General features: G+C 39.4%; 1 protein-coding gene across 1 annotated transcript; it reads right to left on the bottom strand.

The window, feature by feature from the left end:
* Positions 1-2307: 2307 nt before the first annotated feature.
* LOC110113043 (growth-regulating factor 4) lies at positions 2308-23240 on the bottom strand. Its single transcript, XM_020845461.2, has 4 exons — positions 22775-23240; positions 21671-22034; positions 2638-3107; positions 2308-2558 (listed from the first exon to the last, which is right to left on the bottom strand). The coding sequence occupies exons 1-4, from the start codon at positions 22968-22970 to the stop codon at positions 2551-2553; spliced, it is 1038 nt and encodes a 345-aa protein (XP_020701120.1). The 5' UTR covers positions 22971-23240; the 3' UTR covers positions 2308-2550.
* Between the last annotated feature and the right edge of the window lie 4542 nt (positions 23241-27782).

Genomic DNA, 27782 nt, shown 5'->3' with positions numbered 1-27782 from the left:
TTTTTTTGTCTTGGGATATTCGTAGCGATAAAGAAATATAAAATTTAGCATCCTAATTTTGTATGATGATCCTACACACATACAGATAAAAAGAGATGGTGCAGCATTCATAATATCAGACACCAATATTTTTATATGGAAAATCTGAATAGGGAAAAAATCATAGGGTCTGACAGTTTAAGTGAATCCACTTGTATTTGCAATTGATTACAAATGAGACCCATTATTGGAGGGAAGGCATTGGCTTGATGTAACAAACATACAACATATAGAGTGTGTTACATGGTGGAAATAGGAAGAATCATTATTGATGTGTTCGTTTCGTCGGAAGGAACATAGTCAGTGGACGACGGACGACTAAAAGAATATTGTCTGGAGACGGAAGTCGGAAGGTCCATAGTCGGAGATTGGAAGGACCGTTAACAGGCAGAAGTCTGGTATTGGATAGAAATCCGACGACGGGCGGAAGTCTGGCATAGGGTAGAAGTCCGACGAAAGTCCAGCGACGAGCAGAAGTCCGACGATGGATAGAAGTCTTGCATCGGGTAGAATTCCGTGAAAGTCTGGCGACATGCAGAAGTCCGACGAAGGGAAAAAGCCCGACGATGGGCGGACGCTCGTCGTCGGGTAGAAGTCCGACAAAAGTTCAGTGATTGGTAGAAGTTCGACGACGAGCATAAGTTCGACGTCGAATAGAAGTCCGATGAAAATTCGGTGACGGGCAAAAGTTCAGCGACAGGTGGAAATCTGACATTGGGTAGAAGTCCGGCAATTGACAGAAGTTCAGCGACGGACGAAAGTTCAGCGTTGAGTAGAAATCCGACGACTGGCTGAAATCCGGTGTCAGTTGGTGGCAAAAAAGAAATCCATCATCAGCAGGTAGCCGGGCAAAAGTTCGACGACAGTCGGTGGCCGGATTGAAGTCCGATATTGGTCAAGGAGTTTCGTGGCAAGTGAACTCTTCATTCTCTTTTTATCTTCTTGCTTAGGCTCTTTTCCTCCTCTTCTTGCTTGGGCTCCCTTCCTCCTCCTTCCATGAGAAATCGAGTGGTCTATTTATTGTTTTCCGAGAGTGGCATGGTCAATAAATGGGAGGAAGATAAAGGGTAAATTGAGAGTGGTTTGAATGAACGTCCGATATTAAATCCCTTGATTATTGACCATTTATTATGCATTTGAATGTCTTAATGATATCATAATTTAGCGATATTGGGCTCATTGTATTCGTTTCGTCGAGCTGCTTGATTCAACTATAAGCATGACACGTTTGAAAACCGTTTGAAAATCCAAATTACGATTTGAACCCTCCAAATGCGCTTCGAGTATTTGATTTCAACTTATTTATAATCAAGAGTGAATCAAATTTGGTGTCGTTGGGTTCGTATTTCCGAGACGTTCAATTCAACTGTAAGTTTGCTGAATATATATATATATATATATATATATCATTTAGGGGAACTTGTTTCAAAATTGAATTCAAAGATTAATTTTGAACTTGTGAATCAACCCTTCGATAAGCCATTGAACGATTAGGACTCCGCCACGGCGTAAGTGCATTCAACAGACACTCACAAAAAAGAACTCTGAATAAAAAATAATGATACTACAATTATATTTTAGATGATTAATGAAAAGATGATATCATGTTACTGAAGGAAGCCAGCCCTCCACAAGCCCTATATTAATCAGAGCTCTACTTAGTGGGCAAATCCTTTATTAACAAAAATACTTAGTTTAAATTAACACATTAATCAAAATGATATATTAGTGAGACGCAAAAGACAGATAGTATACGAATCGACTTATAGAATTACATATACTGCTAATAGGTTTAAGAAATTAGTTGATATATAAATAAACACAAGCTTTTTGGATATTATACTAATGAAAATGTCTAAATCTAATATTCCTTTCATCAGACACAAATCTGTTCAAATGCTCAGAAGACACTACGCCCTTAAAAATGAAAAGTTACTACACAGCTGCAAGACCTTCCCATCCGAGAGATTATTGGGTTCGGATACCGGACACAGCTTACTATTCGGTACTTCACAGTACCGAGTAATACCAAACTCGGTACTATGAAGTACTGAGTTCGGTACTCTGAAGTACTAAGCTCATACCGAGCTCAGCACCGAGTAGGAGATGATGTGGCGTATTTTCATTGGGCTCCGGATATCGTCCGTTGTCCGAACCCTATAATTTCCCCTTCCATCCACATGCTCGCCTGAACAAAAAGTGAACCCTTTTACTGAACGGTCAGAGGCAAAATCATGAACGCATTGCTTACCGGTATAAATGCTTTTGTTTAACTATCTCTGGTTTAAAGCTCCCCCAGAATTGCTACCAGTTAGCTTTAGCACAGAAAGTCACAGCGTTGAAAATGTATGCATACAAAATTGAGCACATGAAAATCAAGTGACTTCATTGTTTCAAGACAATGGCAAGCATGAAGTTACAGTGAAGAACATTAGTAGCAATATTCTTAATTAAAATTAGTTCACATTAAGAACATAAATTCAAAGTTACTGAATAAGTAGCAGGCCATCTTCACTCATCTGCAATACACAAAATGAGGAAATGAATGATGCTCAGAGTTATCATAAGTCAAAAATGCTGGACGAGTTTGAAACTAACCATTTTGTGATAAGGAAGTGGTGGATGAGAAATCAGAAGAGACCATCGGTATCGAAATGGAGAGCTGAGTGGTGGCAAATGAGGCACGATTTGACCGTTCATCCTCTTCTAGATCAGACCATGAATCCCTCTTCATTGGCCATTCATCAAAGAAGGCTCGGAGTGGTTGCACGATTTTGACAGTTGGCTCTAATGAACTAAATTCGCTCCCAAAGAATGAATCCTGGTTCTGTTGATGCATGGACCTAACTGTGACAGACCTAAGATCTTGCATTGGTTGAAGCTGAAGGTAATTGTTCTGGATGAAAGAGTCGTCTCTCTCTTTGGATACTGGAAATGAAGAGATCGAGGATGGCATCAAGCTCCATGAATTGTCGAATGAAGAGTTCATGGAAAGATCTCTCCCAGTTCTAGAAGCTTCTGAGAAGAAACTACACTTGTCCAGCTCAGGTTTCGATTCATTAATGTACCTGAATGTCTAGGTTAGATGACAGAATATGCATCCATGAGCAACCAGAATCATAGAATGCACGATGCAGCAAAATCAATTTTCTCTTCAAATCTTAAGTTTATCAATAAAGAGCAGATCTGATTGTGATTGCATTAGTTTTTATGATGGATTTTTTCTATGTAATATTGATTGATAAGGCATCAATGATAAATGATTCCTAAAAGGTCTGCTTTGGAACCCATGGTCCTGAAATATTTAGAACAGATGAAGAAGAATTGCTGCTGCACTTAGAACCAGAAGTGTGCAAACAAATATAATTTTATAAATGTTGAAAACAAAATTAATTATCTAAGATAATTGATACTGGACATTCACATAGCATATATCTATAGAAGTGATGATTACACCTCAATGGTTAATTTTTTTTTTCAAAATTAGTTATTTCACTCCACTGAAGAGACAAGATTATGCAATTCTTATCTTTGCAGGCATATTAACCACAACAGCAATAGTAGAATCATTCGAATACTTTGGAAATAAGTTCAATCTTTCTGTCTATAGTCTAGCATAACTAGAAGAATGGGAGACCAGAAGCTATCTTTAAGCTTGATCACAAAGTGGGTATACTTAAAAAGTTCGAGAAATGATTACAAACAACCTGTTAAGCAAAAAGTCACTGTAGATAAATATCTAACAGAACAAAATACTCTTAATCATGAGGCGTAACACAAAAGTACGCGGAACAAAAAAAAAAAAAACCCAAACAGTGACTTAGAATAAGTTTTCACCGTTTAGAAGTTTACAAAATTGTTGAATAAACATGAAAAGAAAAATATACTTTCCATCAATATTATGAAGAAAGTTGGAATATAATTCTATCAAGGCACATGATAGGAAATACTTGAGTTCGCAAGTAATCCTATCAGATCTACTTGAGTTCACAAGCAAACCTATCGGCAAAAATAGCGAGAAACGAAGAAATCGTGGTAGAATAACAATCAAACTGACACCGTTCAAGAACAGAGTATCTTGAATAGAAATTACCTGAGTCTCGTCAAACTCAAGAATCAGGAGAACCACCACCTAGTCCACGTTCTTCACCCCTCGGAGATTAATCACCACCGGCTTGGGCTAACCGGATACAGAACTCCGCCACCACCTGTAGAGAAAACAGGATACAGAAATGCGTTCTCGACCTCCGTCAGAGAAACAAAAATGTTAGAATGCAATCCAAAAGCCCCCTTCTATTATTCCAGGTGCCCTTCTAATAGCAACCGGGAAAATGAATCAGAAAATACAATTCAAATGTAGCTACATAAGTGGAAACACAAAAAGCTATAACAGAAACAGAGTAATTACAAACAAACAAATGAAACTGTATCAAGGAACGTAGAAGACACTCCGGTGTCATTCTTCCGGGGTAGGAGAAGTATCTAAATCATAGTGAGGCGTTAAGTCGGCGACATTAAAAGTAGTAGAGATCTGGTAGTCACCAGGGAGATCAATTTGATAAGCGTTGTTATTAATCTTTTTAATCACGCGAAAAGGACCGTCAAGATTAGAAAAAGCTCCTGGAGGAAACCTTTCCTTGCACAACCAAATCCATACAAGATCTCCTTCTTTGAACTCCACGGACCTTCGGGACTTATTAGCTTGCTGCCGACATTTGTTATTGTGTTTTGCGATAGTATCTCTAACCTGTTGATGCAACTGTTGAATTTCAACACTCCTTTGTTCGGCATCAGCACTAAAAGCAGCTGTCTGTACCATGGGAACTAACTCAAGTGGCGTAATTGGGTTATATCCATAAGCAACTTCAAATGGAGTTCTTTTGGTTGCCTGATTAACAGACCGATTGAATTCAAATTCTACCTAGGCTAAGATCAGATCCCACTGTTTGATGTTTTTCCCAACAAAGCAACGCAGAAGATTGCCTAAGCTCCGGTTCACCGTTTCGGTCTGACCATCAGTTTGGGGATGGGCAGCTGAGCTAAACTGTAATTTCGTATCAAATTTTCCCCACAGTGTCTTCCAAAAGTGACTTAAAAACTTAACATCTCTATCGGACGTAATTGTTTTTGGAATTCCATGGAGACGGACGATCTCCTTAAAGAACAAATCTGCAACGTGTGTGGCATCCAGCGTCTTTTGGCAAGGAACAAAATGTACCATCTTGGAGAAACGATCTACCACCACCATTATGGAATCCTTGTTCCTCTGCGTGCGGGGTAGTCCAACGACAAAATCTAGGCTGATGTCAACCCACGGGGAGCTGGGCACGGGCAGAGGAGTATACATTCCCGCATTGATACTGGAAGTTTTTGCTCTTTTACAAATACTGCAACTTCTCACAAATCTTCCCACATGTTTCGAAAGTGAGGGCCAGTAAAAATTTTCCCCCAATAATGCTGCGGTCTTTTCTCGTCCAAAATGACCCGCCAAATCTCCCTCATGGCTTTCTAAGATAAGCGTCAATCGCAGCGAACAGTTTGGAATACACAATCGCTGTTTAAAAAACAGGTAACCGTCTGTAATGTGGAACAACTTGAATGGACCTTGTAGGCATTGTTGCCAGATGGTCCCAAACTCTGCATCTTCAGCATATAAATCCCGGATGACTTCAAATCCAACTACTTTATTTTGCAGAGTTTGTAGAAGTAGATGTCGTCGGCTAAGGGCGTCCGCCACTTGGTTGTTATGTCCAGCCTTGTGTTTCAGAACATAGTGAAACGCTGATAAAAACTCAGACCACTTAGCATGTCGAGCTTTGAGTTTCTTTTAATGATTTAGAAAACGAAGAGCCTCATGGTCGGAGAAAAGCACAAACTCGCTGGACAGCAAATAGTGACACTCCAATGCTGCAAGGCTCGAATAATTGCGTAGAACTCCTTGTCATACGTGGAATACTTTCGCCTGGCGTCACTCAATGTTTCACTGAAATAAGCTACCGGATGGCCCCCTTGAGTCAAGACTGCACCGATGCCAACATTTGACGCATCACATTCAACTTCAAAGGCTTGATGGAAGTTAGGCAATGCTAATGTGGGGGTCGACGATAGCTGCTGTTTCAAAGCATCAAAACTAACTTGTGCGTCCCGATTCCATTCAAACTGATTGGCTCTGAGAATTTCCGTCATCGGAGCAGCAATTGTGCTGAAATTCAGGATGAATCTTCTGTAGAATGATGCAAGTCCGTGAAAACGACGGATATCTGTGAACGACTGAGGAACAGGCCAACCACGGACTGCGTCCACTTTGGACAAATCCACCTTCAATCCTTCGGCAGAGAGCTGGTATCCCAAAAACAAAATCTGTGGGACTGCAAACTGACAGTTCTCCACATTAACAAACAGCTGTTGCTCCCGAAAGAGTTCAAGGATACGCCGTAGGTGGATGCGATGCTCCTGAATGTCAGAACTATACACAAGAACATCGTCAAAGTATGCAATCACAAATTTAAACAGAAATGGTTGCAGAATATGATTCATTAATCTCATGAATGTGCTCGATGCGTTGGTTAAGCCGAATGGCATGACCAACCATTCGTATAATCCCTCGAGTGTTTTAAATGCAGTTTTCCACTCGTCGCCCGGCCTCATCCGTATTTGGTGGTAACCACTGCATAAATCCAATTTAGAAAAGATGGTAGCACCTTGTAGCTGGTCGAAGATGTCATCTATGCGAGGGATAGGGAACCTGTATTTGACGGTAATTTTATTGACGGCCCTACTATCTATACACATTCTGTAAGTTCCATCTCGTTTTGGAACCAACAAAGCAGGCACAGCACAGGGGCAGACACTATGCCTTACAAATCCTTTGCTTAACAACTCCTCCACTTGTCGTTTGAGCTCAGCTTGTTCATCAAGACGAAGTCTGTAGGCAGGGCGATTGGGAATGACAGAACCAGGAACAAATTCAATAGCATGTTGAATCTGCCTTTCTGGAGGTAATCTGGCCGGTAGAACACATGACAGGACGTCTGGATACTCATTCAGGATGTCCTGTACCAGTTTGGATTCACTGGACTGAACTTCATTGGCCACCAGAACCAGCAATACCAACCCAATTCTAGCCTCCCGGAAAGCTTCCAAGAACAAAGAACGAGTTAATAGTTGAGGATTTGCTTTAACCGCAGGAGCGTCTTGTAGGGGAACTAAGACAATCTGTTGGTTCTGATGCTTGAACGAATAGGTATTAGATTCTCCATCATGAACAGTCTTCTTATCAAACTGCCACGGGCGGCCAAACAGAAGATGGCAAGCGTCCATCGGTACTACATCACACCATACCTGTTCCGCATAAGCACCAATGGAGAAATTCACAAGACAGCGCTTCGATACCTGGACTTCGTTCTCTTTCCTAATCCAAGATAATGCATAAGGTTTGGGATGGTCGACCGTGGGCAACTCAAGCTTGCTGACCATGGTTGTGGAGACCACATTCTCACAACTTCCGCTGTCAATAATCATCTGACAGACCTTTCCTCCAACCGTGCACCGGGTCTGGAAGATGCTGTGACGCTGACCAGAACTACCCTTCTGAGAATTAAGCAGTCTTCTGAGAACAAGCAAGCTTCCCTCATCAGGTGGAATCACCATGGTTTCTGCCATCGGATTGTTCTCTGATTCAAGCTCCATCATCTCTTCTTGTTAAGCATCAACTTCCTCTATCAAAGTAACAATCCTACGATTTGGGCATCCTGAGGCAATGTGGCCAAATCCTTGGCACTTGAAACACTTTCTTGGAGGTGCTCCACTAGTCCCCTGTAACTTCACTGTTCCAGTAGAAGATCTAGTATTCTCCTTGTTCCAAGGAGTTATCCACGTAGTTTTTCCTTCAGTTTTCTTGACTTGATTTCGATCAATTCCTTCCTCTTGAACCGGATTTTTAGTTCGAGACCACCTGTTGGATCGTTGTTGTTTTTCCACTTTGAAAGACAGATCAAACACATCTTGTAGCGTCCAATATGGTTGCAACTGAACCACATGGGCTATCGTTGGCTGCAATCCTTCTAAAAACCGGGCAATGGTATTTTCTTCAGGTTCAGCCAATTCACACTGGAGGGATAACTGTTCAAACTCAGCAATGTATTCTTCAACAGTGAGTTGATTTTGTTGTAAGCGGTGAAGTTTCAAGAACAAATCCTGACGATATCGTTCCGGCAAATACTTCCGCTTGAGTTCCTTCTTCATCTTAACCCATGTCACGATCTTGCTTTTTCCTTCCCTGTCTCGATTCCGTTTCAAGTTTTCCCACCACAGGGATGCGTTTTTCTTTAACTTGATGGCGACAAGCTTGACCACTCGATCAGGAGGAATTTCTTTAAAATCAACAATTCTGTCTACAGTGTGCATCCAATTCACGAATTCATCCGGATCCAGTCTACCATCGAATTCGGGCAACTCCACCTTGACTCCACTGTCATCACGCGGACGTCTCGCACGACCTGGCACATTTCGTCTTTCCTCATCTTCACTATGAAGATCTTGATGAAAAGGGTTGACCTCCTCTTCCTCTTCTGGAATGTCCTCCGTTTCTTGATGCTCAAACCTTGCGAGTCTTTGCTGCAGCTGCTGGATTTCCCTTTGTAAATCCTCAAAGATTACGTCTCTCGTCGGTCTTTGCGGATTCCTTCGAGGCGGCATCTTCGCCGGCTCTGATACCAAATGACACCGTTCAAAAACAGAGTATCTTGAATAGAAATTACCTGAGTCTCGTCGAACTCAAGAATCAGGAGAACCACCACCTAGTCCACGTTCTTCACCCCTCGGAGATTAATCACCACCGGCTTGGGCTAACCGGATACAGAACTCCGCCACCACCTGTAGAGAAAACAGGATACATAAATGCGTTCTCGACCTCCGTCAGAGAAACAAAAATGTTAGAATGTAATCCAAAAGCCCCCTTCTATTATTCCAGGTGCCCTTCTAATAGCAACCGGGAAAATGAATCAGAAAATACAATTCAAATGTAGCTACATAAGTGGCAACACGAAAAGCTATAACAGAAACAGAGTAATTACAAACAAACAAATGAAACTGTATCAAAGAACGTATAAGACACTCCGGTGTCACAAACGATAGCAAATCTTATAGAAAACAAAGGGAAACAAGAACAAAGCAAAGATACAAGAGATCATCAATTCGATCCCTCCAAAACCTCTAGACAAGAGAATCTTAAGCCCAAGTTGCCAAGAAACTCTAATTCCAATCAATCAAAATATAATCTCTCCTAATCTCTCTCATTCTCTTTAATACAAAAGCTTTCCTAATCTAATTTCCCTCCCAAGCCCTAGCAGCCCCCTCCTTTTAAATTTCAAATCCATTGGACAAGTGGGGCCCACCCTATGGGCGGACCAAGCCAAGGGAGGCGGACTTATTCCGCCTCTTGTAGACTTGTTGAACCGACCCTTGGGCCAGCTGGGCCGGTTCAACCTGAGCCGGCAAATCAATATCGCCCTCCCAAAGAGTCACCTTGTCCTCAAGGTAAAAACCCAGAAACTGATGTTTCACCCTATCGTATGGCTCCAACGTGGCCTCGTTGTCAGGAAGGTTCTTCCACTTGATCAACACTTAGTTTCATCTTCTTTATGGCGAACCCCCATCAGCTCTAAGGGTTCCAAAACTACCTCTAAATACTTAGTAATTGTTGCCGATAACTCGGGGTTAGATGTATAATCACCAATGGCCTTTCTCAACTGTGATACATGAAAAATTGGATGTATAGTCGCCGTTGGTGATAGTTTTAGTCGATATGCTACTACTCCGATCTTCTCTAGCACTTCATAAGGCTTAAAGTACCTTGAAGCAAGCTTTCATTCCTCCTATTGGTGACTGTCTTCTGTCTATATGATCGGAGCTTCAAGAACACTCTCTTCCCCACTTTAAACTGAATGTCCTTCATATGCCCATCAGCTTGTTTCTTCATAATCTGTTGAGCCCTCAGCAGATGTCTCTTCAACTCTTCCAGCACTCTATCCCTCTCCTCCAAGTACTCTTTTACTGAAGAAACTAGAGTATTGCTACTCCCAAAGTGCACCAAGTAGGGAGGATCCCTTTTGTACAATACCTTGAATGATCTCATCTAAGAAGCAGAATGAAAAGAGATGTTGTACCAGTTTTCAGCCCATGATAGCTACTTAGCCCATAGCTTGGGTGTCTCCGATACGAAGCATCTAAGGTTAGTCTCCAAGCTCTGGTTGACTACTTCCGTCTGGCCATCCGTTTGTGGGTGGTAAGATGTGCTCCTCTTCAAAACTATCCCCTTTAACCTGAACAACTCTCTTAAAAAAATGGCTGAGGAACATCTTATCTATATCTGATACTATCACCTCTAGTACTCATGTAATCTAACCACCTCTCTGATGAAAGCTAAAGCCACTGTTACTGTTGTTTTGGGGTGTCGGAGGGAAATGAAATGTGTATACTTGCTCAACCTATGCACCACTACTAGAATCATTGTGAAACCTTCTGAACGGGACAACTCATCTATGAAGTTCATGGATATCTCCTCCCATACTTGTCTTGGTAGAGTCAACGACTGTAGTACTCCTCCTGGTGACATAGCCAGGTATTTGTTCCTTTGACAGATCTCACATCTGGCTATCATATTCACTACATCTTTATGCATCCCCTTCAAGTACAGCTTCGAAGCTAGCCTTCAGTATATTTTCTGCATGCCTGAGTGGCCCCCAACAGCGCTTCCATGAAACTCCTGGAGTAAGTTTGGGATGTGGAACGAGGTTCAGGGCATCATAAACCTCTCCTGCTATAACAGTCTGTCCCCCTCCAATAAGTACCCTAGGTGGCTACCCTCTTCCTTCAATAATTTTGCTCTGATCTTTCCCAAACCCTCATCCTTAGCACTTTCTTCTCTGATGGCCTCCTAATCAAGAATCAAAGAAATAGATAGTGCCACTATCTGCAACTCCTCCATACATCTGGATAAGGCATCTACCGCCTTATTCTCCACTCCTGACCTATACTAAATCTCAAAATCATATCCTAGCAACTTGGACAGCCACTTTGATGCTCCTTTGTCACCATCCACTGTTCCAGTAGGTATTTCAAGCTCTGCTTATCTGTCCTGAGAATAAAATTCCTCCCAAGTAGGTAGGGCTGCCACTTCTGGATGGACATCATGATCGCCATTAACTCTCTCTCATAGACTAACTTCAGCCTGGCTCTAGCAGTCAACACTTGGCTGAAATAGGTAATGGGCCTATGACTCTATATAAGCACTGCACCCAGCCCGTATCCGGACGCATCTGTCTCCACTATGAAGATCTAAGTGAAATCTGAAAAAGCTAGGACCGGTACCGTAGTCATAACCTTCTTCAAGCTCTCAAATGCTGATGTGGCCGACTCCCCCCATAGGAAATCGTCCTTCTTCACCTGCTCAGTGAGTGGCCATACTATGATGCTGTATCCCTTTACAAATATTTGTAGTAACCTGTTAGTCTTAGAAATCTCCTCAACTCCTTTAGATTTTTAGGCACTGGCCACTTTAGTATTGCCTCAATTTTGGACTGATATGCTCACCCCTTCTTTTGATACAACATGGCCCAAATACTCTACACTGACTTGTGCGAAGCAGCACTGCTTCAGCTTGGCCCTCAGCTGGTGCTCCTGCAGCACCTATAATACTCTTTTCAAATACTCCCAATGCTTCTCCTCTTTCCTGTTGTAGACTAGGATGTCATCAAAGAATACTAATACAAATCATCTGAGATAAGATTTGAAAATCTTATTCATAAGTGTCTGGAAAGTATCTGGAGCATTGGTGAGGCCAAAAGACATCACCAAACTCATAGTATCCCTCATGAGTTCTAAAGGACGTCTTGGGTACATCTTCCTTCATCCGGATCTGATGGTATACTGATTTCAAGTCTATCTTGCTGAAGATTACTGTTCCACTCAATTCATCTAACAGCTCGTCAATAACTAGTATAGAAAACTTGTCAAGTACCATTTCCTTGTTGAGCGCTCTGTAGTCCACACAAAATCACCAGCTGTCATCCTTCTTCTTCACCAATAGAACTGGACTAAAGAAGCGATTGATGTTGGATCTGATGATTCATGCCTCTAGCATCTCTCTAATCAACTTTTTAATTTTATCTTTCTAAAACTGAGGATAGCAAAAAGGTCGTACATTGATGGGTGGCACACCCTCCCTTAATATGATGGTGTGCTCCTGCTCCCTCTGCGATGGCAATCCTTGAGGTGGCTGAAACATCTCTTGAAACTGTTGAATCAACGGCTGTATGGAGAGAGGTATGTCCCCTCCCTCTTCCAATCTAGCTCCCTCCAAACTGTACAGAACCACCAAATATCCTTCGCCTACCAACTTTATATCCCACGCCATAGTTTTAAGAGAAAATATGGATTTGGATAACCCTACATCTCCCTTAATCAACACCTTCATTGTCCAAGATGACATTTATACTCCCAAGCTCCAGGGGAAGAAAATCTTCCCTCACTTGAATCCCCTGAATCTCCTAAATAGTCAGCCTTTCTCCACCTTCCCTGTACCCATCATCACCCCGTAACAACTGGTATCCACTAATCTCACTCTTATTTGGTCGACGAACTGAGTGAAAATGAAATTGTGGGTAACCTCACTATTAATCACCACCACCACCTCCATATCCTCTATCTCCCCCTTCACTTTCACTGTATGATTCATAGTGAATCCTACCATTGAGTCAAGCGAAACCTCGGTCAGATCCAAATACACCTTCTCTTCCATCTCCTCCTCACCTCCCTCCTCAGTTTCCTCATCATCACAGACGGTGAAAACCTGAGGAGTTCAGTCCTTGCACCGATGCCCTGACGTATAGTTTTCATCGCACCTGAAACACAACCCCTTATCCCTCTTCTCCTGCATCTCTTTTTCTACTAGCCGCTTGAAATTTCTCCCACTTCCTCCCCCTATCTTCTCTTTGGTGGCCTCCCGACTTCCACCTATTGCAAGACCTTTAGGTGCTAGATGGGTGGTTGTCATCTTGGAAGTACCCCTTGTGCTACTATTCCTGGCTCCCCTCTCCAGATTTCCCTGATTTTCCACCAATTGGGCCAACTTCATGGCCTCACCCAAGTCACGGGGCATCAGAACCTTCACTGATGCTCGAATCTCTGCCTTCAACCCCTTCATGAAATTCTCCTCCAATACCTGTGGGCTCCGAAAATTCGGCCCTGGCCTCCCTGCCGTGCATTGTTTGCTTTTTGCTTTTGCGAGGGAGTTTTAACATAATAGGTTACGGGTTAAATTTTGGAAGGCAGATGGGTTTGTAGATAAGACATTACCCAGAGATTTCGCCCTCATTTTGTGAGGACTTTATGATCTGAGTTCTGGTTTCCTATAAGCGCAAGCCCCTATAGTTAATTACCCCTCTCAATCACGAGAGAGAACTTTCGATCAAGGCTAGCGTCAATCAGATACGTAGAGAATACGTGTTATCTGGCATATAGTAGCAGCATAGGTTTTGGGTATAGGAGTGGGGTTTGGATTTGGGAATTTGGAAACTTTGATATTTAAAATAGAAATTTTCACCATCTTGCACTTAAGGCGGATGGTGGGGGAATGGATGATAGACCCGATCAAGATCCCATGGTTCCGTCGTCCTGAGCCATCGTGGTCCCTGGTCTATTTAGTCAAAGGAGGTAGTCGACCCAACCTGACAGAAGGATCCTTATCGGCAGCCATGGGTTGCTTCATCCAAGGGGACCTTGTAGACCTGGGTTGAATGTTTGTCTAAGGGAACAAATTTGAATCCACCTTAGCTAACAGAGGGCTTTGTGCCCTATCAATTATATCCTATTAATTCATATCTCAAAGATTTGATGCCAATAAGGAGCGTATTGGCTCTGGAAATAACCTGTATATCGTGGTGCCATTTGGCGGCAAAACCACTCGGTTCAGAGGGCCCCGAGTCATCATAACCGTTTATCCTGAGGTGCCATTTGGCGGCAAAACCACCGGTTAGAGGACACGTACCAAGTCCTTATTGGCAGGAGATTGTTTGAGAATGGATCCTAGTGATATTTTTGACTAGGCATTTTGCTCATTGTGAGCTGAAGTAAATTTTGATTTGTCCACCCCGGCAAACTGTTGTGGAGGGTGGATGAATTTTCCTTTGAGTGATTGATAGTTTGATTTCAAATTTAAATATCTGAATTTTAGGATTTATGGAATTTTGGATTTTTGAGTGGAGCTTGGAAGGCATTTGAAAGTATTTGGAAACACCTCCGGTTGAGATCTGCATTCAGCACGGCCATCATCGGGGTGTTTGAGGTCATTTCTATTTTGGATTGAACCTTGTCGACTCGGCTGAGCTGTTGATCGAGGATCGGGTTTCTCGTAGGCTTTGTGCATTTGCTTATGAATTTTCTTTGTTAAAGACCTTGAAGGCCTAATATGAATGTACAAAATAAATATTCCGATCAATTTTATAACCGCATATTTATCCGATGGCTTGAACCCTAATCACTCCTATTTTACTTGCTTAGGAGGATCGGATTTCGTAGACTTCATGCCTTTATTTAGTGAATTCTTTTGATTATAGGCCTTGAAGGCCTAATATGAATGTATTAAAACAAATACACTGGTTGCCACAACTGTGTATTTGTTTGGAAGTTCGAACCCTATCGACTCCTATTGATCCATATAGAAGGATCAGGTTCGAACCAGAGTTCACTTATTGACCCGCACAGCATCCCTAGACGTCACGTGTATACCAATAACACGCTCGCCGGGGCCCATACGGGTGTTTGGGAATTTCATTGATTTGACATACCCCTTTGTGTACCAATGTGTATACAAGCTATGGTGCACGTGCAGGGATAGCTTGAAATAGTTGTAGTTGTGTAGGTAATTGTCATTTGGATGCACACAACTTTTCATTTGAGATCTTATACACGCCTTCTGTCCGCTAATACGAGTGTTGCGGATCCGGTGGCGGTGCGTTGTAATCTTGACATTATGAGGCATCTTCTCGTCTTCATGTTGACTCCCCTTTTCTCATTCACCGGGAAAGATTCTTCTTAAAGTCCATGGCCATTACCTTGAAATGGACTCTTTTCAAGCTCTTTAGCATAGTAGACTTGTTGTTATTGATATTAATAGATGCAAGCACGATCTTCTTCTTAAGTACAGGATCAAAAAGAAATTTTAAAACACCAGGAAGTTTAGTTCTAATTTATTCAAACTTCCTTTTCGATTCTGCCAGGGGGTGTACTTTTTCGTACATCGAGTTGCCCTTATACCCGACGTACTTGAAGATCTTGATCACCACTGTCGTAGGTGATATCCGTACTTGTGCCCACAGTGATTCATTGTACCTACGAGGTATCCACTGTTGTTATCCATAAGTAGTCATTTGCAGGGGACCGCTGTATTCACTACGACCTCTTGTTTGCAGGGAATTGTTGAATCCACTACGACCTCCTAGAAGTGTTTGTAGAAGACCCATTGTTCTTGCATCAACTCCACCTTTCACCTATCTCAGGTGGGTTTTGCTGATTGTATTGGTTTGCAAGGATGGATCTTCCTCCATCAATTGACAGTTTTGTCTTCTTCAATCAACAGGCAACATTGATTGTGTTGGAGATATTAATAACGCATGTAAGACACATGTATGCAATATGCAACCATATCTTCATTGCAAGTACGGTGCATTTGACCTCGTAGGGATTGTTGTAGGAGTTTGTTGCATTCATCTTTCGCATACACTGGAATTTCATCTCTCAGTTGCAACTTGTTGTTAGCTTAAACAACCGTGAATTTGGACTTTGATTTGTTCATTCATCCAAAGTCTAGTCCTACTCGTTACATCGGACCCGAGCTTAAGGTTTAATTCATGCTTGAGTCTTGTATATTGTTATGGGTTCAACTCTATGCATCCCATTCAATCTCAAGCTCCTTGAGTCCCTGTTATTCTTGAAAGTTTAAGCTTTTGTTCAAGTCTCCCCTGCGATCCAACTCAACTACTTACTTGAGTTCAAATATGTTGTATTTCACTTGAGTTCAGGTTCTATTTCAATGAAGTTATCATTTGAGTTCAAGCCTTCTGAAATCTTGTTCAATTCATGTTGGAGTTCACTTGAGTTTGAGTTCTATGTTCGGGTCCCCTGATGTTGCACAGTTCGAGTTCCAAGAACAAGTTCAAGTACTTGTTCAGGGTTTTTCTGAAGTCCTTGCAAGTGTAATTTCATTTGTCCAAGTTTGATTTGAGTTCAGTTCAAATTTGATTTCATTTTATTTGGATTTGATCTTTTAGAAATCATTTGAGTTTGGTTCTGATTTAGGTCAACAAGTCCTCTGTTCGTGTTCAATGAAGTCAAGGTTTCTTGGTTCTTTTGAGTTCAAACAGGTCTGAGGGTGATCGTACATTCACCCGAAATTTTGGCAGCCTCCTAACGTCTCCCCAGTTTAGGGGAAAACTACGAGAAAATTGGGCCTTCCCACCACGCGCAATAAAGGCGTGTATGGTAGGTGTCCTCAGACGAGGACACCACGGCTGTGCTCTTTCCTCCCACCACGTGCAATAAAGGCGTATATGGGGTCTTCGGTACCTGTTTAAAAATACCCAGTTTGCTTTCCCCTCACTTGAGGGTACATATGAGTGACCCCGCATCGCCGTAGGTGCCGCACCGTGATCCCATCCCACCACGCTTAATAAAGGTGTGTATAGGCAATTTTTCCGGTGCGTCACGAACGCCGAAGTAGAGTTTAGGCGATTGCTCGCTTCGTCGTACATGTCAGACCGGTTTCCCATCCCACCACGCACAATAAAGACGTGTATAGGCGGTTTTCCGGTCCGCTGCGAACAACGAAAACGAGAATCTGAGTTTAGAAGATCCGTACCTTCGCGGGCTTTGGCGATGGAGGCTCGTGAATCGAGGCAACATATTTTTTTATTAATCTTAATTAATAATAATTAAATTTAATTAATTATAATTAATCAATAATTAATTAAAAATAACATAATTAATTATGATTAAATTTAATTAATCATAATTAATTAGAAGTTATTTTAATTAATTATAATAAAAAATAATTAACTAAATTAATTAAGATTAATTTCAATTAGTTAAAATTAATATAATATATTTTTTTGTTTCGGTTCCACAGATTTACGGGATTTGGCCAAAGAAGAGCTTGAAAGGGAGTGAGTTACCTTCTCTGACGGCGTGCTCCCTGGCTTGTTTCCGATCAAAATGTTTTAACTTCCGGTCCAACAGGTAGGGAATGCCGTCGAATGAGCAAAGTTGAACAGTACAGAGGGGCCGAAGAAGCACCCGAAAGGTAAAAAGTCACCCTCACGACGAACAAGCTCCCGTTTTGGCTTCCGATCAAAAGCCGTGACTTTCGATCTCTCAGAAGGGAGAGTCGTCGGAGCGGGTGAGGAGTTCGGCTTCGACAAGGTAGGCAAATCCCTTTCTCTCTCTCTCACGGGATGAAGGAGCAAGGTGAAGAAGCGACGGAACAGAGGGCTCGGCCGACTCTATTCGTGGAAGCAGAGGGAAGATCGGAGGGGGATTGATCGGGCTTGAGGAAAAGAGCAGATGCCAGTGAGCGAGCGGCCTCGTCCCTTCGGTCTTTTAATGACTCGAACGAGTCGTGCGAGCGAGGTGCGAGACGCGATGCTCGGTATGGCCTCAACGTGCGACAAGCGGCGCTGGATCGTGCGACGTGGGGCGGCAGGTAAGGGATTTGATCTTTTCTCTTTTTTTTTTTTTTTTTTGCTGGCCACGATTTAGGGTCAACAATATCGTATCTAATAAACACTCCACCCTGCTGGCTAGGTGCTCAAATCGCTCCCTGTAGTCGGCTATTGATCCCTCAAGCGTCAGAGCAAATAACTGCTCATAGAAATCTCCTCCCCGTTTGGTTTGGAAATGTTCTATTATGCAGTCCTTGAACTCCCTCCAGTTCCTGATAGGTCTCCTCTAATTTCTCCACTGATACCAAGACAGAGCTTTTCCTTCCAAGCACAAGCCTGCCGCTGTCAGCTTCTCCTCCTCCGTTAGCCCATTGACAGCGAAACATCGCTCCATCTTATAAATCCACCCATATGCATCTTCTTCTTCGATATAGACATCTTCAACTTCCTAACCTTATGATCGCTACCATTCCCCCTTATTCTTCTATAGTTTCCTCTCTCTCAAGCGCTATGCCCTCCCCACATTTCTTGGCCTTCCCTTGCCCTGCCATAGCCCAAACCCCCTTCGATATCCCCCCTTCTTTCTTCAGAATCAACACCTCGGTGGCCAATGTATCCCTCCTGGCGTTCCCCATATCCACCTCCTCTTTCTTCCCTCTGGATAGGCTCTAGATGGGGTGTTCTTCTTTTTCCTTCCATGATTTCCACCTCATCTTCCTCCCTACGAATTTCAAAATTCGTGCTTTTTTCTTCCACCCCTTTTGCCACAGAAGTCGCCGTTTGGTTTTGAATTTTTAATATTTTCTTTATCATGTACCGGAGATCGGCTACTTGTCCTTCCATGTAAGAAATCCAATCCTCCATAGTTGTTTTAATTTGATTTATCTTCCCTTCAAGCTTTTCCTCCAAAGTATCCACCTTCTTGGCCGCCATCACAATCCAGAATTTGTAGATTCACAAAATCTGGATTTGGGACTCTAAAAAAAGCAACTTTCCTCTTTTCCAGACCAAAAATCATTGCTGGACTTTGCCGAAAACAACCCTCCACCGATCCCAAGACTTGCTCTGATACCAATTTGATAGGAAATACTTGAGTTCACAAGTAATCCTATCGGATCTACTTGAGTTCGCAAGCAAACCTAACAGTAATCGGTAAAAATAGCGAGAAAAAAGAAGAAATCGTGGTGGAAGAACAATAAAACGATAGCAAAAATTATAAAAAACAAAGAGAAACAAGAACAAAGCAAAGATACAACAGATCCTCAATTCGAGAGGAGAATCATCTCCCAAATCTCTATACAAGAGAGTCTAGAGCCCATGTCGCCAAGAAACCCTAATTCCAATCAATAAAATCATAATCTCTCATAATCCCTCTCATCTTCTTTAATACAAAGCTTTCCTAATCTAATTTCCCTCCCAAGACCTAGCCACCCCCTCCTTTTAAATTTCAAATCCATTGGATAAGTGGGGCCCGCCCTATGGGCGGGCCAAGCCAAGGAAGGCAAACTGATTCCGCCTCCTATAAACTTGCTAAACCGGCCGGTGCAGCCTGAACCGGCATATCAGCACAATAACCATATCTTCTTTTTTTTATAAGGATACAAGATAGTTCTTCAAGTGTAGCAAGGCATTTCTTGTTTTGTAAGAAAATGATGTTTTTCGTAGAAAACTAATGAGTTAATTGTTATCTTGCAGATGGAAACAGATAGCAACCAAATAAAATTTCTAGTAGTGTTTAATAGAAAAATTTATTGCATCCATATAAAAATTCTAATCAAGGCATCTCATCCTAAACAATTTCAAAGAATGCCTAACCACAGTTGAAATTAAATGAAACTTTAGCGCCATAACATGATCCATTTAAGATAAAAAGCACAACAAGATGCTTAAAAAAATATTCCTTTATGCCCAAGAATTTGCATGACTGTACAGTAGCGTTTAACAAGATTTAGACAAGTATGATGATAGAAATAAACCAAGGGTAGGCAGCCAAAAAAAGTATTTAAAAAATGAAGCTTTATCAGCCTATCATAAAACGTCAAGAGAAAAAAAAAACGAGGAAAACATAAATATAAACCACAGATAAATGTAGCATCAAATGTATGTCATTTGGAAGGCAACCTTCAAAATAAATAAATAAATTAATAAGAAGGCAGGTTAAGAGGGACAAATAAGCCATATGAAATCTGTCAAAACTATAATTTTCGATTGTCTTCATCTATTCAAAAAGTTTATTAAGGGCTCATTTGGTTTGTTGCACATGTAAAGAATGCTTTAAAAAATGAAGTTGTTTCCACGTATTTTGAAAGCAAAAATGAAAAGAAGAATTTTGAAGGTTTTCGACTTTTAGTAGAGCTAAAATTTACATTTATAACTTCATTCAACCAAATGATAGAATACAATAAATTCAGCATTTATCAATACATTTTTTACTAATTTGAAGCAAACAAATGAGCCCTTAATATAAATATCCAATGACCTACCAATAACCTAATGATTAACAATGACTTGTTATGCAATAGGTCAAATATTGACACATGGCATTGTTTCAATGGTGGTCATTAAACTGATCTTCATTACTGAAAAATGTATCAATTTTATATGAATAAATGTTATCCCAGTAGAGTCACATTAGTTGCTCAATATCACATGTTCCATATGTATAATACATACACAAATAAGTTCTAAATAAAACACACATCAAAAGAATAATATAATTAATCATATAAACTACTTCTCTTATAGAATAATTCCTTATTTTATTCAAAGTTCAGCAACTAAACAAAATTTTTTGCCAAGTGAAGCAGTAAAATATTGCATAGTAAAAATGAGAGGATAATGCTATATTTGCTCATCTGACAGCATACATTTTATTTTATCATAGTAAAGAAACCTAAAAAAATAATATGCCATCAATGAACCAAACTATTGCATACTAAACATTAGGGGATTATAGTTTATTATAGTTACTAATTAACATGGCTCACCATGTCAGCTTACTTTATAATTAATATGAATAGCCTGTGTTACAACATAAACATACTTTGCTGTCATGATAGGAAGAACCAAATCAGATCTGCAAATCTATTGTCAAGAGAACCACATAAGAAGATACAAGACTACATAAATAACCAATTCTGTACCATATTTATTAATTTTTAGCATAAGCAATGAAAATGTTAGGGGATTCTTCATCTTCACACTTCAGATGAGCACAAAATTTCTAGGATGTGTTAGATCAATCTGCATGTAACTTCAAGGAACATATATACCCATAAGATATAGAGCAAGAGTTTTAATAAGAATAAGAACTGCCAATTTAGGAAAATACGCAGCTAAATTTTGAAGCTAAAAGGAAATACTGATTCCTAAAGCGTTGAGGCCTGGGCTACTTGGTGAGTAGAACCCCCACAAAAGATATATTTAGGCCATAAATCTGGCAACTTAACTCACTGTTACTCAAGTTCATTTGCTATAATTCATATTCAGATTCTCTACTGTTACCATGGTGCTATAGAGATACTCTTAACCAATCCTAACGTCCAATCCACTTTAAAATGATTAATTAGTCTAAACCAAAATGAATTTACACAAGAAACTATTAGAGTTAATTCCAACCTCCCATAGTGAATTAGATAGCAGATATTGGTCAATTGTTAAGCATCCAACAATTGCTGGCACTATCTTCCCACTATCTTCCCAAAAAATCCATCTTTTTTATATATTAAATGTGCGTTGAACAATTTTGGTTACCAATTCTCTGTTTTTCAATTCCCCTCTGTTTTCTTGGGCTCTACTCCCAACAACCAAAAGTATATGGACCGGTTGAGATGAATCGACTGCAACTCCACAGGATTCTCGCCTTTATCAAATAAAGATGTCATTAGAGAGAAATATGCAATGAAATGGTAATAAACCTAAAATCCTTGGTCGTTATTCCATATGAAGCGGGATCAATCTGAGCTTGAGACGACCCCGCCACTGCTGCAGAACCAAAAGGAAGGCCATGCAAACTCCCACTGCAGGAGCCGCTGCCGGAGGTCCCACCAACAGTAGCAGCAAGTGGAATAGTCGCCATCGACGACAGTGACTGAGACTGAGAAACAGTTTGAGAAATTTCCACATGCTTTCTTGAACGATTGCGGCCCCTATGCATGTGCCGCTCACAGTACTTTGAATCTGGGTAAGCGTCTTTAGAACACCGCCATTTCTTCCCATCAGTTCTGCGACATCGACCAGGCTCTGGATCCGGCTTCTTCCCGTAGAAAGAGCAATAACTCACTGAAGAACAAACAAGAGATAGAAGAAAAAAAAAAAAAACATTGGACAAAAATTGTAGAAAGTCGCAGATCTGGAAATGGTAATCAAAAGGAAAAAAAATAAAGTACAAAAAAAAAAACCAATATAAAACAAAATTGAATAGAATAGAATAAACCCTATGAATCAATCAGGAGAAGCAGAAAAGACTAATAATACAGAGCAGATTCATTGGAGAGAGACAGGATAAATCAACTGAAATGAGGAATCAATATAAGAAAAGAACAATCTTCCAACATTTTAAAATGCTGAGAATATAATAATTCGATGCTTTAGGGGACGGATAGGAATAGAACTGAATCACTAATCTGGTGAATCTATCAGTAGATGCAGAAAAGACAATATCAATATAGAGCATATACAATGAAGAGATGCACAACATATCCGAAAGGAGCTGTTAACATAAGCAAAGATGAAACTTAACTATTTTAAAAACATCAAATAAGAATGCTGAAACTCTCGAAGCATACAACCGGAACGTGAAAAGAGCTGACACGAGTAGTGTTAACACCTTTATGCGAGGAACCAAAAAAAGCAGTTGAGAAAACCAAGAGAAACAGAACAAAACTAAGTCACTTGCACTGTGAATCAATCAGAAGAAGCTCAAAAGATAATAATAAACAAAAAACAACCTTCCGTAATTTTAGAACACCAAATCAGAATGTTGAAACTCCCGAATCAAGACAAAAGTGAAGATCTCTTACGAGAAGAATGGGAAGAGAAGCTTGCCGCCATTGACTCATAGCTTCTTCGAATCGGGATCAGGAGTTCAGGCGGAACAGGGATTCCAGCAATAAGATACTTAAAAATGAGGGCTTGATGTTCAAGCTCTTCCCATTGCGATGCAGTGAACGGCGGCCGGTAATCCATTCTCAAACTTGCTGCTGGCGCACTATTCATCTGTTTCTCCGACGTTATCTTATTCTACTCGGAAACAAAGCGTAAAGAGTGGGTAAAAGTTGCAAATGTGCTTAGACACAACAAAGTGCAGCAGATAGCAGCGAAACGAATGGCTTCGCCATTATAGTATAGAAGAATGGTGGGAGATTGCAAAGGGAAATAGAACAGTAGTGAGTGAAAGATTGAGCGAGATGGAGCTATGTGATGCTACTGCTAGGTATTATAGCTGAGGATAGAGGAATACAGAAGATGCTTTTTCGTTTTTTAGTATGATATTTCCTTTCTCGTAGCATAACTACAGATGACCTGAGCATTATTATTATTATTATTATTATTATTTTCCTGGTATGAAATTCGAGTTTTAGATAACGTTTTGAAAATCGGATCAGATCGGTCAGTTCAACCGTTCATTATCTTTGCAACAACGTTTCATTACCATTTTAAAAAAGCTTCAAATGTTACAATTTTTATATATAACCATGCTTTTATATTGGCTTGGTTAAGAAAAGGAAAGGTTTGACTGAAATTGTAAAGTCAAGAGTAACCAGATTTGCAACAACGTTCATTACCTTAAGAAGTGTCCATCATTATAAACATGATTTGCAAGCATTCATCACCAGCAAGGCTTACATTGATTCAAAGCTAAGTAAGACAATGAAGGGGGAAGAGACAGCCTCAATTATTTTGGATGCAAAATTCTGAAATGACAGCTTCATAATTTATAAATTATCAGGGCCCCTAATTAGGTTGTTAAGAATTGTTGATGCATATGAAAACCATCTCTTGGATACCTTTATGGCTGTATGTACAGAGCTAGAAAAGCAATGAAGACTATGTTTAGAAATAATAAAAGAATGTACAAGCCTTTCACTAGTATAATCAAGAGAAGATGGGATAATCAACTAAGACAAGGGATATATTCAACAGCTTATTTTCTCAACCCTCATTTTCAGTATGACAGAGAAAATTATTGCAACAAGCCTTGAGTTTTGCAAGGTCTAATAGAATTGATTGGCAATAAAGATATATGTCCAAAATCATCTTTGGCAATGAATGAGGTGAGGCTTTTCCGTGATAATTTAGGAAGTTTTGGTATGCCCATTGCATCAACCTTAGCAAAAGAAATGCAACCAAGTAAGATGACAAAATTTTGAGATTTCATTTTAATATATATTTGAACAAATTAATGTATGTTTATTAATTTATAGATGAATGGTGGAGGATGTTCGGCTCTAGTGCACCAAACTTATAGAAATTGGCTATTATAATTCTTAGTCAGACATCATCTTCATCAGGTTGTGAGAGGAACTTGAGTGTGTTTGAGCATATTCATACAAATAGAAGAAATCATCTTGAGTACCAAAGGCTAAATGATCTTGTCTATGTTCGTTACAATCTTAATTTAAGAAATAGGTACTATTTGAAACTTCTTTAATTTTTTTTTTAAATAATGATGCACATTTTATTATTAATTTTTTATAATAATTATGTAGCTTGCAGCTTAGAAAAAGAAGTTATGATCCTTTGGATTATGCAAGTATTCAACTTGTTGATTTCTGGATTCTTGATGATGAACCAACTCCAGAATTGCATTTAGAAGACTTGGAGTCGAAAATTTACAAAGATGATACAATTCCTATAAATATAGAACCAAACTTAACATCATCTACACCAACCCCAAGTAAGATTGTTGATTAACTTATATCTTTTGAGTGTAGTATTAAATATAGACTTATTATTTCATATTAATAATTTGCATATGAAGACAACTTATCTAATATATGTGATGAAGATGACATACCTTGTGAGGATGCAGAAGTATTTGGGATGCAAGATTTTGATGAAGAAGAGTTTGAGAATCCATCATTCGATCACACAAATTTAGTGGATGATTATTAGATTCATTATGAGTGTTTTGAGTTTTGAGTTTTTTATATGTAAAGTTGTAAATTGATATAAACTGATTACTTTTTTGTCTCTATGGTATTAAGTTAAAACTTTTTTATATTTATGAATTTTGAGTTTGTCTTATCAATAAAGTATTATAATTTTGCTAAAAGTTATGAAGATGTATGTATATGTTGCCAATTTAATATTTTTTAATGTCTATTTTGTTATATATTTTACTTCATTTTCTTTTGCTCATTTCATTTTTTAACAATTTCACATGATAGAGAAGGAGAATTGAAGATGGTTTCATTCATCAACTTCTAACACACAATGGAGCTCAACAAAAGGTATGTTATTTACTTATTTGCTTATGTTTTCTAAACTTCATTGATGCCATATTTATATTATTTGATTAGTTTGATATGAAAATGAAATGCATAGTGAATGTGTTAGAGGAATTTTTTTCATTTATTTTATAATTTTTAATATTATTATTATTTATTATGTCATCCGATTCGACGGTTCGAACCGGTCAAACCCTGAACCTCTCCTTCTTCCGATCTGTTGTTCGGTCTGGTTTTCAAAATGTTGGTTTTAGATGGAGGAATTAATTTTCTTCAACCCGAACACTCCATCCCTTAACCTACGGAATAGATGAGTAGGGAGGATCCTCCCCTACAAAGCAGTAATATAATGTAGAATTTATAATTTGAATTTTTTTAAAAAATTAACAATAAATAAATAAATAAATAAATTAGTTAATATATAATGTAATTGTTAAGTTTTTTAAAAGCTGTATTAAACAGGCCATGATGAGCCGGTTGGCCGATCGGTTTTGATTCTTATAAGAACTGGCGTCAACTGAAGTCATCTCAGATAAAAAAGAACCGGCTGTCAAACTGTTCACCAGACAATCCAAAAATGGTTTTGAAAAACTTGGTGAAAGTGTTAAAGTTGAATTTTAGTCATTCGATCCAAATCTAACACCATCCTAAATTTAATATTAATAATTTTTTCTCCCCTTTCGTTTATTCTTCATCCGAACACTATCTCGACTCCTGCACTTGCATTTTATTCCCCTCCCTGTCTCAGTGAAATTCATCCATGCTTCTCAATCATGGATGGCGGTCGGAGCTTCTCGACGGTTCGGGTGTGCTCATTCCTCCTTACTCATATGGGCTCCAAAAATTCCACAGTGCTAACCCAGCCTCTCCACGCCAGTCTCTTTTTCTTTTATTGATATTGATGGTGGAGAGTTTTAATTAGCTTAGGTTCCGAGTGAATTATCAAAAGGCATATTGATAAGACACTACCCAGAGATTTTGCCCTCATTTTATTAGGACTTTTGTTTATCCGAGTTCTGGTTTCCTATAGCTTCTTCAATCTGAAATTGTGGTCGGCCATTCATCTTTTGCTGACATTATTTTTTCTTATATTTTATCTCCTTCTTTAATTATAGGTATAGGAGATGACACGATCATCTTTACAGATTTCTTTTTCGGACAAACTAAAACGCTATTTGATAGCGTGAATACACCGTCTTTGTATTTCTTTTAAAACCAGTCTTTGATGACATAACAATCTTCAATAGGGTTGCTGATAACTCTGTTGCAATTTTGTTTTCATAACTATGTTTTTATATCATGTATGTTTTTATGATTCCAGAATATTATTGTATTGATTATTATTTTCTCCTAACATATATTAAAAATATTTCTTTTGTTATTTGTGTGTACTAACATTTTAGAAAAATCACACCAGATTGGTGAAGGCTTCAAATGAGATTAGATTAATGTTTATTATTTTTGAAGTCTGTAATTTTTATATATTTTTCGAGTTTGGGAGGGTGTGATTATAATTGAGTAACATGCACACACACACACACACACACACACTGTGGGAATAAATTTTTTTTTAACTAATCATACTGTATGATTTTAGATCATAGGGGACGATTTAGCTTAAGCGTTCCACCAAAAAGCAGTTAATCTAATCATGCAGAGAAAAAAAAAACTCTAAGTATTGTATTGTACGAAGTTGCCTTTGTACAGACGACATCCAAAGTACTAAATGGGTGCGTATCTTTTCATCCATACGAATAGGTTAATTTTTTGAAATATTCATAGACATCCAGAGTATGAAATTAGTGCGCATCATTTCGTCCGTACGAATAGGTAAATTTTTTAAACTGTTTGTACTGTACGAACTTGTGTTCGTACTGTACGAACTTGTATTAGTATTGACAACTTCTAGAGTATGAAATGGGCTCATCCATTTTTGTATCGAACGAAGTATGATTTGGTTAAAACAGTTCATGTTGTATGATATTGGATTTGTACAAACGACTTCTAATGTATGAAATCAGTTCGTATAGACTCGTATCGAACAATTTGATTCAATTTTGAACTAATCGTACTATACGATGTCAGTTTGTACACATGCAAATTAGAGTACAAAATCAATTCATACATGAGCGTACGAGCAAAATTTGTATTGATCGTACATATGTTGTGCGATAATACTATACAATCATGGATGGTCAAATTAAAATTTTTAATTTTATGTATAGTTTTTCATGCCTTTCATATATTAAGTCCTTAAAAATTGATTGGAACGAATCCTTATTCATATTTTCTATGAGAGCAAGTGTGAGAGTTCTTTCAGAGAGTGTTTGAGAGTGTGGAAAGAGATCTTGCAAGTGAAATTTGTGAAGGGTTCATAAGGCTGTCCAAAGGTGAGGATCTCTTTGTAAGTTTTGTCGAATCTTTTCCTTACTTCTTTGAAGTTTCTCAAGAGAATATCATTGGAGAATATCCGATTCTTTGCCAATACCAAGAGGATGTGAAAGGATGATAATTCTCTACCGACTCCAGGATGGTGTGAAAGGACGACGGTTCTCTGTCAACACCAAGAGGGTATAAA

Source organism: Dendrobium catenatum, unplaced genomic scaffold (genome assembly GCF_001605985.2).
Source record: "Dendrobium catenatum unplaced genomic scaffold, ASM160598v2 fragScaff_scaffold_1570, whole genome shotgun sequence".
In the NCBI taxonomy this organism is placed as follows: Eukaryota; Viridiplantae; Streptophyta; class Magnoliopsida; order Asparagales; family Orchidaceae; genus Dendrobium; species Dendrobium catenatum.
This window is presented reverse-complemented; position numbering and strand designations above follow the sequence as displayed.

What these genes read in the sequence shown, in the direction of transcription:
- LOC110113043 (XM_020845461.2), bottom strand. Translation starts at nt 22,970, where the DNA reads ATGAATAGTGCGCCAGCAGCAAGTTTGAGAATGGATTACCGGCCGCCG. An exon ending in CTTCTCTTCCCATTCTTCTC is followed by an intron (nt 22,035 to 22,774) that starts GTAAGAGATCTT and finishes TTTGTTCTTCAG; the next exon opens with TGAGTTATTGCTCTTTCTAC. An exon ending in ATAACGACCAAGGATTTTAG is followed by an intron (nt 3,108 to 21,670) that starts GTTTATTACCAT and finishes CTAGACATTCAG; the next exon opens with GTACATTAATGAATCGAAAC.